This window comes from Nomascus leucogenys, chromosome 19 (assembly GCF_006542625.1).
Source record: "Nomascus leucogenys isolate Asia chromosome 19, Asia_NLE_v1, whole genome shotgun sequence".
NCBI classification, from domain to species: Eukaryota; Metazoa; Chordata; class Mammalia; order Primates; family Hylobatidae; genus Nomascus; species Nomascus leucogenys.
Window position 1 is genome coordinate 55,824,715 of NC_044399.1, and position 15,903 is coordinate 55,840,617.

Here is a 15,903-nt window from a genome sequence, read left to right on the forward strand (position 1 = left end):
CATGGCCACACTGAACTCACTTGTGACTCAAGTCAACAGATGGCCAGGAGCATCTGTCAGGCACCCTGGCTGCCTCCTTGTCCCACTAGCTCTCTCCATGTGACCCCCTTCTCCCAGGACCCCCAGTTCCAGCCTAGTCCAACTCCTGCAGCTCTTCTTTCTCCTGCACCCCTCATTGTCTCATTTCTCAGAGGGGCTGCTCTTAGATCCCATGTTCACTTCTTTATGCTAGATCAGCATTCCTCAATCTCAGCACTCTTGACATTTGAGCTGGATGTTTATTTGTTGTAGAGGCTGCCCTGTGTGTTATGGGTGGTCTAGCAGCAACCCTAGCCTCTGCCCACTCTTGCCAGCAGCACCTCCCCACAACACAACTCAACATAAGTCACGACCATCAAAAGTGTCTCACACATGACCAAATGCCCCCTGAGGGACAAACCCACCCTAGTTGGGAGCCACTGGGTTAGATTACAGCAACAGCCTCCACTTGCTTCTCCTGCCCTGGCTGCAGCCCTGCCCCTACCCTGACATTGCATGTGGTCACTAACCCGTTGTTCCCAGTCTCAGCACAGACATCAATGGCTCCTATTGTCTACCACAAAATACTTGAGGCATCTCAACCCCGCTTCAGCTTGCGGTGGCTTTTCCAGGAACCATATCTCTACTCCAGTAGGGCAGGGGAGGGAGCTGCTTGAGTCAGACAGGAAAAGGGAAAGGAAACTGAGGTGTTGATTTTGCTTAAGGCATGACTGCCTGGATGAGAATGACATAATTTGCTCAAGTGGCATTTTGCAAAATGTTGTGAGTAGGTGACACACATCCTTGTCTTCTGAATCTGTGTGTGGGCAGTGCTGGTGGGCAGCAGCCAGAGTGTTGTCTTCCCCGTTTCCCTGGGGCAGGAGTGTGTTTGGTCTGTTTCCAGCAGAACAGGGGGCTTTTCTGGTACCTGATGCCTTGGGCTGCATAAGGAAGTGGGAAGAGAGGAGCCAGGTCTCTATGGGCCTCAGAGAGGGGCCCTGCAATGCCCTGGCCCTGAGGAGAGTTGTCAGGCCTTTATTTGACCGAGGGTAGTAGTGCCCATCCCAGCTGACCCTCCTGTCATGTGAAAAAGGGGAGGGACAACAGTCATCTGCGGGCAACTCACACTCATCCTGGGCATGGCCTGCGCGTGAGCAAAGCATCTTCTCTGGAAGATAGTACTGAGATGCCTCTTCTCTCTGCCTTGGAGAGAACAACAGAGTTGGTGTCACCACAGTGTGAATGTGGGGTGCTGGGGGAATACTCCTAGACAGGATGATGCTCAGTCCACTTCACAGACTGTACCACGGCCCAGGGACCATTCCTGCTGGGATACAAGGTGGCCTGATGCTGGGTGAGACACAGACCTGCCCTCCAGGGCCTACGGCACGACTTGGATACATTTCCAAGTAATCTGGAGGTGTTAAACCCACATGGGACTGATAGAAATCCACATGACCATGCCAGCTAAGATAATCTCCCTGAGTACGTGTGCGTGGTGTGTGTGTGTGTGTGTGTGTGTGTGTGTGTGTGTCATAGGACTGACTTATATGGCCTTTCTCTTCTTTTCAGTGTCTGCTCCTCCTTCCCATATAAACTACTAGTCCTGTCTTCCTGCTTCCCAACCCCTTCTGCTAACACTGGGCTTTGTCACATTCTCTCCTCTTATGGCTGCTTTGCCCCCATCACCTCTTCCCACCTCTGTCCTCCTACTTGTCCTGCCTCTTGGCCTGTCCAGAGGGAGTCACATCTGCCCCTCAAACCCCTAAACATGGTTTGTTCAGTCTTCTCTGCTCCCACTTCTTTTGTCTCTGAGAGACCATATCAGGGAAGTGACATAAAAGCCTGTTAAGTAGATGTTGCTATTATCCCATCATACAGATACAGGCCGAGGCCAAAACAATGAAACCAAGGCTTGGAGAGGTTACCCAAAGTCATAGCCTACCAATAAGGGTGAAGATGGATTTGGAGAATCTGGCCGCATATCATAGCTCAGCTCTTACTGATGCTGGAGAGTCAGGGCTGGCTCTGAGCTCTTTTAGACAAGTTTAATCAGGGGAGAAGACACCTGCCCCTGAAATTCCTCTTCTAGGTTGTAAACATTAAAACCATAAATCAGCTCCACCTTGACAGGGGAGAGTGGCAAGAGATTCTTCTTCTTGGCCAGTTTCCAAGGACAATCTTTATGAAAAGATGAACGAAGGTTGTACTCCCATGTCAGGGTCTCGGGTGGAGGACAATGCCAGAGAGTAGTCCCCTCCCTGATGTTATGGGCATTGGGACAAGAGCATGAATGGAGGCTCCTACGCCCGATTCCACACCAGAATGTGGGACACACACCATGCTGGCTTCCTGTCTTGCCTGCCCCCATTTCTTCACACCCTGGCTGCACATCCAAGCTGGGTCACTCCCAACTAAATGGTCCCCCTTGCGCCTAGGGGTGTGTGCTAGGGATATAGTCTACCCTCAGAGGACACACTCAAAGGCGAAGAAGCAAAGCCCCAGGTAAAGTAACTGGCTGGGGATACAGGACCATGTATGAACCTAGGGATGAGATCTACATAGGTTTTTAAATAAGTCTTGGTCCTTTTGGCCTGGAGACTCTAGGGTCCTCAACTGTGGAGTAGAAGCACCAGAGAATGGGAACCAAGGGCTGAGTTCAGCTTTAGCTCCTCACAGTCTCTGCAGGCAGGTGAGCCCCAGGCTCTGGGGCATCCTCATTGTTGAAAGGAGACTGTTTTGTCCTCTGGTTCTGATACTGGCTCCGGATGCTGCTCCACCCCCAGTCCTATCCATTCCTCACCCTGCCTTCCCTCCCTCTCTTGGCTGGCTTGTCAACCTTGGGAGCAAAATGTTTAATCTGAGTGTGTATTGAAGATGTCAGAAAACTGATGCCTTAGGTGAAATGCGAGAGAAATACATCATCCGTTTGTAAACATGTGAAGCCCGAGAAGTCTCCAGGTTAACAAGTTTCCTCTTAACTTTATTGGACTCTAGAAAAATATTTGTGAAAGGTAGAAAGAATACAGTGCACCAATCTAGTTTCCATCCCAATTTAAAGAAAGGGGAAAACCATAAAATATATTTTTAGCTCGCCCTTTTACCCGTCTCCCAGTGTGTGGGCTACTGGCTGTGGAGCATGCAAGGTGGGTACCCTGGGTGGGCAGGTGAAGATAAAGTCTTCCCCTAACCTGGACTGGCACTGGTGCCTCGAAGTGTGTGAGCCTGAGTCTGCTGGTGGGACAGGCTGCCCGCACACCACCCTCCCTGCCCGATGCCACCCTCCCTGCCCGATGCCACTCTCCCTGCCCACATGCCACCCTCCCTGCCCACACACCACCCTCCCTGCCCAATGACACCTTCCCTGCCCGATGCCACCCTCCCTGCCCACACGCCACCCTCCCTCCCAATGACACCTTCCCTGCCCAATGCCATCCTTCCTGCCCACATGCCACCCTCCCTGCCTGATGTCACCCTCCCTGCCCAATGCCACCCTCCCTGCCTGCATGCCACCCTCCCTACCCACACACCACCCTCCTTGCCCAATGACACCCTCCCTGCCCGATGCCACCCTCCCTGCCTGACGCCACCCTCCCTGCCTGATGCCACCCTCCCTGCCTGATGCCACCCTCCCTGCCTGATGCCATCCTCCCTGCCCAGTGCCACCCTTCCTTCCTGTGCCTTCTCAATACAGCCTTGGGAATGGCTCCATCCCTGCCTCCAGCATAGCTCCTGGGTAGAATTCCAAAGGAAGGTCTGTAAGGTCGTCTCTCTTCTTGTTGGCTCCCCCCGTCACCATCGTCAACACAGCAGACAGCAATTGAGCATTTGCTAATGGAAAGCACCACCCTGGGATAGGTATTAACCCATTTGTTCCTTGCAGTGACCCTCTTAGAGACTGATGTCATCCTCACTTTACATACAAGGGAACTGTATGTACAGAGTTGAGTAACTTGCTCAAATTCACAGGTTAATAGGCAGCTCTGTGGGGATTCTAGCCCTGGTATCATCCCAGGGTCCAACAACATGACCCAACAAAGATGTACTGAGTGTGGGCTTTAATTGCACCTGTAAGTGTAATCTTGCCACATGGGAGGAAAGGACAGAATGGGCTGGCGATAAAGAAAAGACCCCAAAAGTGGGTTCATCAAAGTTTCCAATGGAAGGAGGTGTGTCTAGGAGCCCACCAGGTCATCCTGCTGCCTCTGGAGAAAAAGCCTCCACCAGGGAGGGGCTGAGGTAGACCCCAGCACAGCCATCAGTGCACTTGTGCTGTTGTCACAGTTGGTACAATCACTACAGCTGATGCGTCAGAGAGCCAGAGGCATCACGAGGTCAGTTCATTTGAATTCAGGCTCATCCATTCTAGATGCCTTGTTTGAAGGGAGAGCTTCAAGGCTATGTCTCAGGGACCGTGGAGGTACCCAGTATGGACTAAGAGGTTCAAGGCCCTGGATACTTGGCTCAGGTCCCACCTCACCAAGGAGAGACCAAGTTCAGAATCAACCCTGGGGTCTGCTTCTGGCATTGCCAGAGTAACCATTGGCCCCTTTGATCCTCAGTCTCCCCTTATACAAAACGGGAACAGTAGTGGTTATGAGAATTAAATAGACAATGAATGTGAAGCAACTAGCACCAGGCCTGGCCCTTGAAAGAGTCTCTTACAAGCAGGCGTCACTTTGGCTGTCTAACTACAACAAAACCAGCAGTGCTGCCCTGCCCATGCCTGGTGGTGTCACCCCTTCTGGAGAGAGTATTGACAGATGGGGTAAGGGAGGCTTGGAGAGATTGCCCAGGTGGTATGTGAGTAATGCCAGGGCATGGTTCAGATACAGGCCTGCCACCTGCAGAGCCCAAGCCCTTCAGGTGAGACTAGGGCTTCTAACCCTCAGCACTACTGGTATTAGGGCCAGATCCTTCTTTGTTGAGGGGCTATCCTGTGCAGCATAGGATGTTTAGCAGCATCCCTGACCCCACCCACTGGCGGCTAGAAACACTCCTTTACCCAACCATAGAACCAAAAATGTTTACAGACGCTGCCAGAGGTCCACTGAGTGGGGAGAGTTGAGAGCCGCTGCTCCAGGTTGATAGTTTCTTGCCTACCAGAGGTGGGGGCCCTGGGGCCTTCCAAGACCAGCTCCTCTGCCTGGGCCCAGGCTCGTCCTCACTCCTGCCTCTTTTTTTTTTTTTTTTTTTTTGAGATGGAGTCTTACTCTTTTGCCCAGGCTGGAGTGCAATGGCATGATCTCAGCTCACTGCAACCTCTGTCTCCCAGGCTCCAGCAATTCTCCTTCTTCAGCCTCCTGAGTAGCTGGGATTACAGGCACGTGCCACCACACCTGGCTAATTTTTGTATCTTTGGTAGAGATGAGGTTTCACCATATTAGCCAGGCTGGTCTCGAACTCCTGACCTCGTGATACATCCATCTCAGCTTCCCAAAGTGCTGGGATTACAGGCAAGAGCCACCGTGCCTGGCCCTCTTTTAGTTACGTCTTAAGACAATCTTTCATCCCTGCTTCGCCATCCTGTGCAAGACCACAAGCCCCAGGCTGGGTGCTGTGGCCCCTCTGCATCCCAGCTTCCACAGCTATGGCCAGACTGGCATCTGCTAGCGAGAGAAGGTTACTGACCCCCTGCCTGTCCCCTCCCTGCTCCCACCAGCAGTGGCTATCTCCAGACATGTCCTCCAAGCACAGAAGGTTTCAAGGCTGTCTGGCCCAGTCCATCCCCTCCTCATTCATTGATGACTCCCCTCCTCCTCAGCCCCCAGCTGGCCTATCCCAGTGGAGGGGGCAGGGCCACCCACACCAACCCCCAGGGCGGTCTCTGGGTTGCCCTTCCATGGCTACAGCTTTGGGATAGGAGGGACAGTTCCCGGACCAAACCGAGGGTTGGTCTGCTTATTCTCATGGCCCAATAATGAGATGCAGATGAACTGGGAAAGAAGAGAGTTTATTTCTGTAACCGGGTACAGAGACAAAACCTGGAAATTATCGCCAGACCAACTCAAAATTACAAAGTTTCTCAGAGCTTATGTACCTTCTAAGCTGTTTGTCTACTTGTAAGTGTGCATTCATCTAAAGACATAAATGATTAACTTCTTTTAATCTATAACTAAGGTCTGAGTCCTGAAGACCTTCTCCTGGAGCCTCAGTAAATTTACTTAATCTAGATGGGTCCAGATGCCAGGGGTGATTACTCTTATCTTGTCTCCTGCTAAATCATGGAGGTTTGGGGAGTTCCTTCAGACCCCAATAAAACTTGTTTGTGGAGGTCTGGGGAGTTTCTTCAGACCCCCAATAAAACTTGTTTAATCCTAAACGGGTCCTGTTAAGAATTCCTTCATTATCTTGTCATGCGTCAAGGCCCAGGAAAGGCCTAGACAAACTCTTGGTGGGCTTTTGTTACATATAAGCCTTTGTAAAAGGGCACTGGCCTTTTCAGCCTTTAACATTTAACTTACCCACTCAGTCAGGGCTGAAACAGTTGTCTTGGAGGCCTGCCTGTTCAGCCGTTAGGGAGACCTGGCCTGCCACAGGACCTCCATCATGGGCTAGGCTTTTGCCAGGCCCCCAAATGAAGCCACCAGCAGAGGGCCCAGCACTCAGAGAATCCAGGCCAGACCTGCTGAGCAACCTCTGCTGCCTTCCTGGAGTCTGTTTCTGACTGCAGGATTCTTTTAATAAACCCATTCATCACGGCCCTTCTGGGAAGTCTGACAGGCTGCGGAATGGAAATCCGAAAATGCTCTCCTTGCTTCCCGCCTGCATGCTCCTGTCTTCTCCTGCTTCTCCTCCCTCCTCTCCTCTTTCAGATGTGGCCAGACATCAGCCTTCCTCTGGGACATGACGAGGCTAAGTTATTGAAATGCCAGGAAATACCAGCTAATGGAAAGTCCACTTAGCATGAGGGCTTCATTAGCTGTGCCTGTTCACACATTCTCCTTGGGGGTCTTTGAGATGTTTTCATCAGGTCCTGGCCTGGGGACGCACCAGATGCCCAAATGCATTTCTTCCTGAAAGGCGTCTGTGGACAACAAGGGTCAAGGATGTCAAAAGAACTCCCCACCCACCCACCCATCCAGCACTTCCAGTTTTGAGACCCCTAGGATATTAAAAAAGAAGAAATGCCAAAGTGGGCTCTCAAAAGAGGCTTTTATATTTAATCAGTTAATGCTTTTAACACAAAAAACACAGTGTCATTGTATGATGGTGATTGTAAGATAATGGCAGGATTTATTTTTGAAATACTAATTTGTGGTTCCCTACAGACTATAGTCAGGTAATGGGTCAGAAGGAATGAACTTCGTCTTTCCCTTGTACTGACCTCAGAGCATATGGCTTCCTGGTAGTCCAGCTGTTGCATTTGACCTTTTGGCCCTTCTCTCTCCTCCCCACAGGCCAAGGAATATTCTAGGCCCACCTTCTAGCTCACATTCTGGATATTTAGGACTTCAGAATCCCCCACCCAAATGGCCCCAGCCTAATTCAAAACCCTGCGTGGGTCTCATCCCTGGGTTTGTCCTCCGAGGGTGGACTGTGTCTCTAGTACACATCCCCAGGTCCAAGGGAGACCATTTAGAGGGAAATGACTCAGCTTGGATATGCAGCCAAGGTGGGGGAAGAAAAAAGGGGGCGGCTCAGGCTAGAAGCCAGCACTGTGTGTATCCTATGGTCTGGTGTAGAATCCGGAGTGTGGGCCTCCATTCATACTCATGGCCCAATTACTCTGTTAGAGAGGGCACTATTCTCTGGCCTGCCCGACCCCAGACCTTGGCAAGGGAGTACAACCTTTGTTCATCTTTTCATAAAGGTTGTCACTGGGAACTGGCCAAGAAGAAGAATCTCTTGCCACTCTCCCCTGTCAAGGTGGAGCTGATCTTTGGTTTTAATGTTTACAACCTGGAAGAAGAATCTCAGGGGCAGGTGTCTTCTCCCCGGATTAAAGTTTCTAAAAGAGCTCAGAGCCAGCCCTGACTCTCCAGCATCAGCAAGAGCAGAGCTGCTGGAGAAAGTTGGTGTGGGGGCCAATTGCTGGTGTATGACTTTGGATAGCCTCTCCGAGCCTTGGTTTCATCATCTATAAAATGAGGATAATAGTAATACCTACTTAATAGGATTCTTATGAAAATTAATCAATCTGTGTAAAGTTGTCAGGATAATGCTGGGCACATCATAAGCGCTCAATAAATGTCAGCTCTTATTAGCAGCAGCAGCAGCAGCCTGGTCATTGCACCACCTCTGTGCGGACAGACTTCTTTCCCCTTTCAGCTTATCTTGGAGAAAGGCAAATGGGATGTGTAGCATGTGATGTTCACAAGGCCAGAGAAGAACTTCTTGATATGTCCCAAGGAATATATCTCATGACTTTTTATTATAGAAAATTTCAAATATCTATAGATACAGAAGTTGAATAGTATAAAAAACACCCGTGTACCCATTGCCCTGCTGTAAGAACAAGACTCATGGACAGTCTTGTTTCATCTATATTTGCATCTCTCCCAAGGGAGTGCTTTCTGATCTAGGTCTTCTCCCAACACCAACAGTTTGAAAAGGGATAAAAGAATCCTTTTATGGAGCCATTCTCCCACTAGGCTGGTGAGTCCCAGATCAAGAGAGCCAGGCATCATTGTCCAGCAAGTCAGGTTGACTCAAGGTGGACGTATTCAGGACAGCAGAAGGTCCTGAGCCTGTGGGAGTGGTTCCTCTGAACCACCCAGGTCCCAGAAAACAAAGTCTTTCAGCAGCCCATGGAGGACAGGAGAGGACCAGGGACCAGAAGGGAAGGTGCAGAACAAGAGACAGATGACCACCATGTCTGCCTGGGGGACACCTTGTCCTAGAGTAGGAGGCTGGCCTGCTAAGTGGACTTTTTCATTCTTGGGCCAAGGGGAAGTAGCCAGTGAGTAACCTGGTCCACAGGCTCAGGGTCAACTTGTTTCAGCATTTTCCAAGGTAACTTTGATGATCATTGCCTACTGCGACCCTTGGTGCTTCTTACCAACCTGTGCTAATCACACCCACAGGTGTGGTTGTATCCCACGAGTGGTGGCTTCCTGGATCCTGAACAAACCTTCCTGGTCTCTTTCTCCCCAGGTGTGGGCCTTCACGTACACCCAGCAGATCCTCCAGGAGGAGCTGTGCCTGTCAGTCATCACCTTGTTCCCTGGCGCCCCAGTGGTTCTTGTCCTTTGCAAGAATGGAGATGACAGACAGGTAAGTGCTCAGCAGGTCCCTGGGATGTGGCCATCTCTGTAATGTGACTGCCTGTTGAGGGCTTAGTCTCATGAGCAGGAAAAGAGAGAAATTGTTAGAAGAGGAAGAGTTGATAAGTGAGGTCAGGAGAGGGAGGGAAAGTGCTGCCTGGGATCCCCTCTGTGATGCTAGCAGCAACGGCAGCATCCACCCTCACTGGTCAGCCTGCCCCATGAAAGCCTATTGATTTCCACTGACCACACCATGCCCACTCATCTTCTACTTTCCTGTCATTGCTCTGTACCCCACCTGGGATCCCAAACAAGGATCTCAGGGTCACAAGGATGAGCAAGACTTGACCCTTGCCTTCAGGGCCCTGGGCTCTGGCAGTGTGTCCCCCAAACTTCCTAGCATTCTGGACGCACCAAATGCCCAGTTCCTCTAGCAGCAAAGTGATGTCTCCATTCAGTTTCTTGCCAACTGGGTATTGGTGTTAGAGAGAACAAGATTCAAATGCCTGTTTTATGGTTTACAGGCTGTGTGACCCATGGCAGGTTACTGGACCTCTCTAGATGTCCATTTCCTCCTCTCTGAAATGGGGTTGAGGATGTCCACTACACAGGGCAGCTGTGACTGTCTCTTGGCAGTAACGTGCTCAGTGCCCTCTCCGGGGTGCTTCCCCTGATGTGTCCAGTCCCTCCTTTGTCATGCGAGGACAAGTGTGAGAACCTGCTGCATGAGACCTGCCTCTCTGCTCTGGCCCCTTGTGTGCTGACACATTTTGAAGAAGCCCCCAGCCCCTCCTGCCATCACACTCGCTGCTCCCAGCTCTTCCCCACTTCTCTGCCATCGTGCAGATACTGAGTGTGGATCGTTTCTTAGGTTGCTCCTGTGACTAACTCGCTTCACGTTTTCTGGGCTACTGCTTGGAAAGTTATTGCCTCCTAATGAGTTTTCCTAGTAAACATATTGATTTTGCTTTTAACTTTTTTTAATCCAATTTAAAAAAAGAAACCAACAATAATACCCGGCAGAGCAATTAGTTGCAGTTTTAGAGCTTATGAAACCACAAAATCAAGTCTCTGAGTGACCCTAGACATGAGGCACCTACCTTTCTGATAATGCCAGAACTCCCATATTACTGATGGCACCTAGTTCATTCACTCTCCTCTTTGTCTGACCAGCAATGGACCAAAACTGGTTCCCACATTGAGCACATAGCATCCCACCTCTGCCTCGATACAGATATGTTCGGTGATGGCACCGAGAACGGCAAGGAAATCGTCGTCAACCCATGTGAGTCCTCACTCATGAGCCAGCACTGGGACATGGTGAGCTCTTGAGGACCCCTGCCAGAAGCAGCGAGGGCCATGGGGTGGTGCTTCCCTGGACCAGAACAGACTGGAAACTGGGCAGCAAGCAGCCCGCAACCACCTCAGACATCCTGGACTGGGAGGTAGAGGCAGAGCCCCCCAGGACAGGAGCAACTGTCTCAGGGAGGACAGAGGAAAACATCACAAGCCAATGGGGCTCAGAGACAAATCCCACATGTTCTCAAGGCCATTAGTTCCAGTCCTGGCCAGTCTTTCCCTGATTGGTATCTGGAGACAGAAACCTAATGGGAAGTGTTTATTGTTCCTTTTCTTACAAAGGAAGCACTCTCTAGAGGCCAGAGAGAAAAGCCTTCTTTTTCACTAGGCCAGGACTACATTGAGAGATGAAGAATGGAAGCTGTTTCCAAAAGAAATAAAGAGAAACTTAGAAGTTGTCTCTGGACATCTCTTGCTCTTTTCTTCTTATGTTGGCTCAGGGCTAAGCTGAGCTCTTCACGGAATAGGGGCATGGGGTGGGGGGCACCTGTGGCAGATCGGACAAAGAAGACAGGGAGATGGGGATCTGTGCCCTTATCCTGGGCTGCCATCAACTAGCTGTGGGATCTTAAAATGACATGTAACTTCTCTGACTCACCATTTCCTGTTATGTCAAATTAGGAGAGTGGGACCAGATCAGGGGTTTCTACTGATGACGCACACCTGCCACATTCTGCAGAATTGTCTAACTTGGAGGCTGTGGAGATCCTGGTTCAGTAAGTGCGGGGTAGGGTCCAGACATCTCAGCTGATTCTGACACCACTCCTTGCTTAAAAACATTACCCTAGGATGATCTCTCTGGCTGGTAGGGCTTTATGGCCTGTGGCCTTTAGCATAGAAATTTCTTACTCTAATAAATCCCCAGCTTACTGGTGTGCCCTGGGAATGGGTTATGGTGGTTGTCCATTCTTATCAACTAGGGTTTAAGAGAAGAACCAATCCATATGAAGTTCCCAAAATATGCCCATACCTTCTCTGCCCAGGTGAGTTTCCTACATGCTGTTTGGTAACTGACTTTGTTATCCACTGCTGCATAACAAATGACCCTGAAATTTAGCAGCCTAAAGCAACACACATCTATTCCCATATGGCTTTTGTGGGTCAAGGATACAGGCATATCTTAGTGAGATCCTCTGCTTCAGGGTGTCTTACAAGGCTGCCATTAAAGTGTTGGCCAGGGCCACAGTCATCTCAAGGTTCAACTGGAGCAGGATCTGTTCCAAGCTCACTCAGCAGTTGTTGGCAGGATTTGATTCCTCGCAGGCTGTTGGCCAGAGGCTGCCCTCAGTCCCCTGCCACGTATGCCTCTCCAGCATCACCGCTTGCTTCACCCAGGCAAGTAAGCCCGGATGGCAAGCGTGCCACCAAGACAGAAGTCACAGTCTTTTATAAACTCATCTCAGTTATAAGTTACTTCCCCTTGCTTTTGGCATATTTTATTTTAGAGAAGCAAGGCATCAGGTGTAGCCCGCACTCAAAAGAAAGAATTAATGTCAGGAGGCAGCGATTGCTAGGAGCCATTTTAGAATCTGCCAACCACAGGAACTATTATATTCTAAGCAGGTATCTGTTTCCCCTTCATCCAGAAAGCCCTTCAGTGATGGGAATTAGTTCAAGCTCATCATTATAAAATCCATTACTGCAGACTGCTATAGACTTGGAAAGTAAAGAGTCGAGTGTGTGCAGCCCCAGAAGCTCCTCTGGTGTTGGATCTGTTTGTTTCTGCCATGCCCTTGTGGCCTCCTGTAGTTATGATGTGGCTCTTTTGTTGAAGCAGTTTCGCACCACACTGGGAAAGAGAAGGGAGGTCATGGGTAAATAAAGCCATCTATAGAAGACATTCTGATGGCTCCTAAGCTCTGTGTCCAGGCTCTGTTGAAACCAGGCCTGCAGAGAAGAACGACAACAGGCACGTTCACCAGCAACCTCTCCCCTATGTAGTGAAACAGGTATTGGACTAGAATAAATATAAGAAGGCCTGGGATTGTCCTCATCTGTCCTCTGTCGCCCTCAGTGTATGTGCCTGTCTTTGAGCTCCCTGGTGGCAAGAAATTTATCTCTTCTTTATCCCCACCACTGGGCTGGGCACTTCAGCCTCTCAGTGGATGTTTTCCTAAATGGACGGTTGAAAAACTATTCCATGTCTGAGACAAGCGACATTATTTATGTTTTCCTACCCGTATAAAGTCACAGAATGCAGGTGGTGTTGGGTGTTTCTCAAACGCCCAAAGGAATGGGGGCAAAGGAATAAAGGTTTCCGCCCCAGAGGGGCAAACACACCTTATCTCAGCCTATTTTGATGTGGCTCAGTTGTCCCCCTGGCCTCCCTCTCATAGCCAAAGCCCTTGGGGTGATAATGAAGAGTCACCTTAAAGGATGTGGAGGGTAATCTGCTAAAGGAGATGGGATGGCTCTCATGTGAGCTGCTGCACCTGCATCTGAAAGCCTCCTTAGTGGAAAATAGAGGTTCAAAACTCTGATGGTGCAAATAGGAATCTCTACAACTGTGCAGAGTTATCCAAATGCTCTCTAGCCACTAACCTGAGGGTGATGCAGCCAACCACAGGAACTGTGGAGTTGGGGATTTAAAAGCAAGCAAAGCAGCCGTTCTGAACCTCCACCAATTCAAGGCAAAGCTGACAATCACTGGATGGGATAGTGACATTCTCCAGCCCCAGGGATGCCTTTGCCTGCAGGTGTGCACCAGAGAATGCACGTGGCCAGGCTTTTCCTGGCTCTCTGATGTTTTGGTGGATGCTGAATGAGAGCCCTCAGTCAACTCCAAATATTGAGTTTAAATGCCAAAAGGTAATAACCTGGACTAGCACACTTAGTAGGTCACCAGCAGCTGTGAGTGAAGGTGAAAGTTTGTCAAATGCTATCAACCTATGACAACAAAAAAGACCGACACTCTAAGGATCTTAAGGGCTCACAAGATTTAGACCTCAAACCATGCTTGGAGAGTCATCACCCTAGAGCAGTCTCACCATCCTGCCAGGTGAGGAAGCGGCCAGGTGTGGCAGAAGCCCCTTCCCCCAAGGTTGTATCTGGTAGTGGAAACAGTATGCACATCTGAGTGTTTTATTGGTGTGATGTGTGTATTAAAGGAAATGGAATTTGTATATATATATACACACACACACATATATACACATATATATACACACACAAACATATAAATGAGCATATATATGCTCATATATATGTATTAAAGGAAAGGGAATTTATATATATATATACACACACACATATATACACATATATATACATATACACATATATATGAGCATATATATACTCATATATATGTATTAAAGGAAATGGAATTTATATATATATACACACACACATATATGAGCACATATATACTCATATATGTATTAAAGGAACGAGAATTTATATATATGAATATATATATTATATATGTTGTGTGTCTGTGTACACATGTTGGCATATATGTTGTGTGTGTGTGTACACATATAGGCACAGCAGGCATGCTCTGCTATTTGGATTAGAGTTGAAGTCATGATGGTGTTGAGTGAATGGGGAGAAATGGGAGTTTTTAGGTAAATCTGAGCTCAGTATGGGTGGCTGAGAGTGGTGCCATGTTGGATCTGAGACTCACTCTCTTTAGTGATCTGAGACTCACTCACAGTTTCCTTCTGTGTTTTGTAATTTCTCCCTGTGAGCTCATTTTCAGCAGGAGTTTCTTCCTCTGGGTATCCCAGGTGCCCCGCTTGTGGAGGCATGCCTCAGGGAAGGTTTGCCTTTGCCTCTGCTGAGGTCCTACTGGGTTTCATAGACTCCAAATGGCCTTGTACATTGATTTCTCTGTTGGTGGTTTCCACACTGTGAGTGATGAGAATTTGGACCTCACCTCTGTTACTTGGCACAAGCTTGGATTTTGATCTTTCCCAGATTATCATTTTTCTACCCAAAATTTTAGTCCTGCTCCATGCCATCACCACTTATCCAGCTGGTGGATGGGGCTTGTCTAGCCTTTCTAAGCATACAACGATAGTAGGGCCCCATTTCTGGTCTCTGCTACCCAAGAGGCTGTGGTTTTCACATCTGCCCCTGGCTGGGTGTTAAAGCCCCAGCCCTGTTGATATGCACCTGGCTTCAGTTCCCCTTCAGCACTCATTCATGACTCTGACTCTGAATTCCCATTTGTTTTTAGAATCTGGAATTTCTCCCTTTTTCCTTTCAAATGCAGCTGTGATTTCAAATTGTTTTATCCAATATTTATATATGTGGGGGAAAGGGAGCTCCCTGTGCCAGCTCAGACCAAAATCCCTTAGTGCTGTAATTAGCTGTCACCGCTGTCTTTCCCACCGGCTGTGGGACCATATCTTCTTGTAGACACTCAATAAATTTCTATGAATGAGTGAGAGAATAAGCCTGTGATTCTTTAGTACCACTTTCTAATTACCTCCTGGCTACAGTTATCAAACGTTAGAGTTTTAAAAAGACAGCAAAGGCAGAAACAGAGGACCGAGAAGACAAATTTGTAACAATAAAAATCTTGTTATAATACACATAGATTTAGGGATCATGCATATTTTACTTCATAATGACAGAGTTTAATACTGAAAATGCTAACTGGAGAGACCCATCAGTAATGGAAGTCTTTAACACTTCAGTAGAGCCCAAAAAGAGAGAATTTGTTCTTGTGAACTCTGGGGGGATGGTGATGAAGGGTTGAGGAGAAGCCCTGTATTTCATCTGCATGAATCTCAGGCAGATTCACTCACATCTGGCAACCCGAGTCCTGGTTGGCCTTCAAAGAGAGGTCCACCTTGTACCTGCAGTCCACCATAGTTTACCCATAGTAGAGTTAAGTGCCCTTGCTTTCCCCGACTCCACACACTGAGCCATCATCCTGCCCTAACCCATCCATTCCCTTAGCACCCAGGACAGCATCTGGCACAAAGGGGTATGGTGAAGGTTTGTGGGTTATATGAAAAGCCTAGCAGCTGTGCAGACGTGGCCTCTGCGACGCCCCACATGGCAGATGGGAGCCTTTTCTCCCGCATCATCCAGAGCTAACCGCCCGAGCTCCCTTGTGGTCTGTGGACTCTGGCAGCCCAACTCGGATTAGCAGACTCCAAAGCTCTGAGCACTTTTCCATTTGCCATGGAGCCGACTAATTTAATGAAGCCGTCACAGTGCAAACCTCAGGGCTTATTGGAAAAGGACTTGAGCACGACATTATTTCACAGCAGTAGATTGCATCATTTTCATTTCACAGCTTTCCAATGGGAAATAATAAAACAAAATTACAAACATAAGGAAGAAAGAAGGAGAGAAAAAAAAAAAA

General features: G+C 48.9%; 1 protein-coding gene across 5 annotated transcripts in view; it reads left to right on the forward strand.

Annotated features, from left to right (window-relative positions):
• The window catches only part of GALNT14 (polypeptide N-acetylgalactosaminyltransferase 14), a 224,669-nt gene extending 213,680 nt beyond the window's left edge, over window positions 1-10,989 (forward strand). For 3 of the 5 annotated variants that reach the window (XM_030800166.1, XM_004091482.3, XM_003262701.4), the window contains 2 exons: window positions 9,115-9,234; window positions 10,398-10,981. In XM_030800166.1, the coding sequence (XP_030656026.1) occupies window positions 9,115-9,234; window positions 10,398-10,556 (279 nt within the window). In that variant the 3' untranslated portion in view covers window positions 10,557-10,981. Of the gene's footprint in view, window positions 1-9,114; window positions 9,235-10,397 lie in introns of all 5 variants that reach the window. The other 2 variants (XM_003262700.3, XM_030800167.1) reach the window with 1 other exon arrangement.
• Window positions 10,990-15,903: the final 4,914 nt, after the last annotated feature.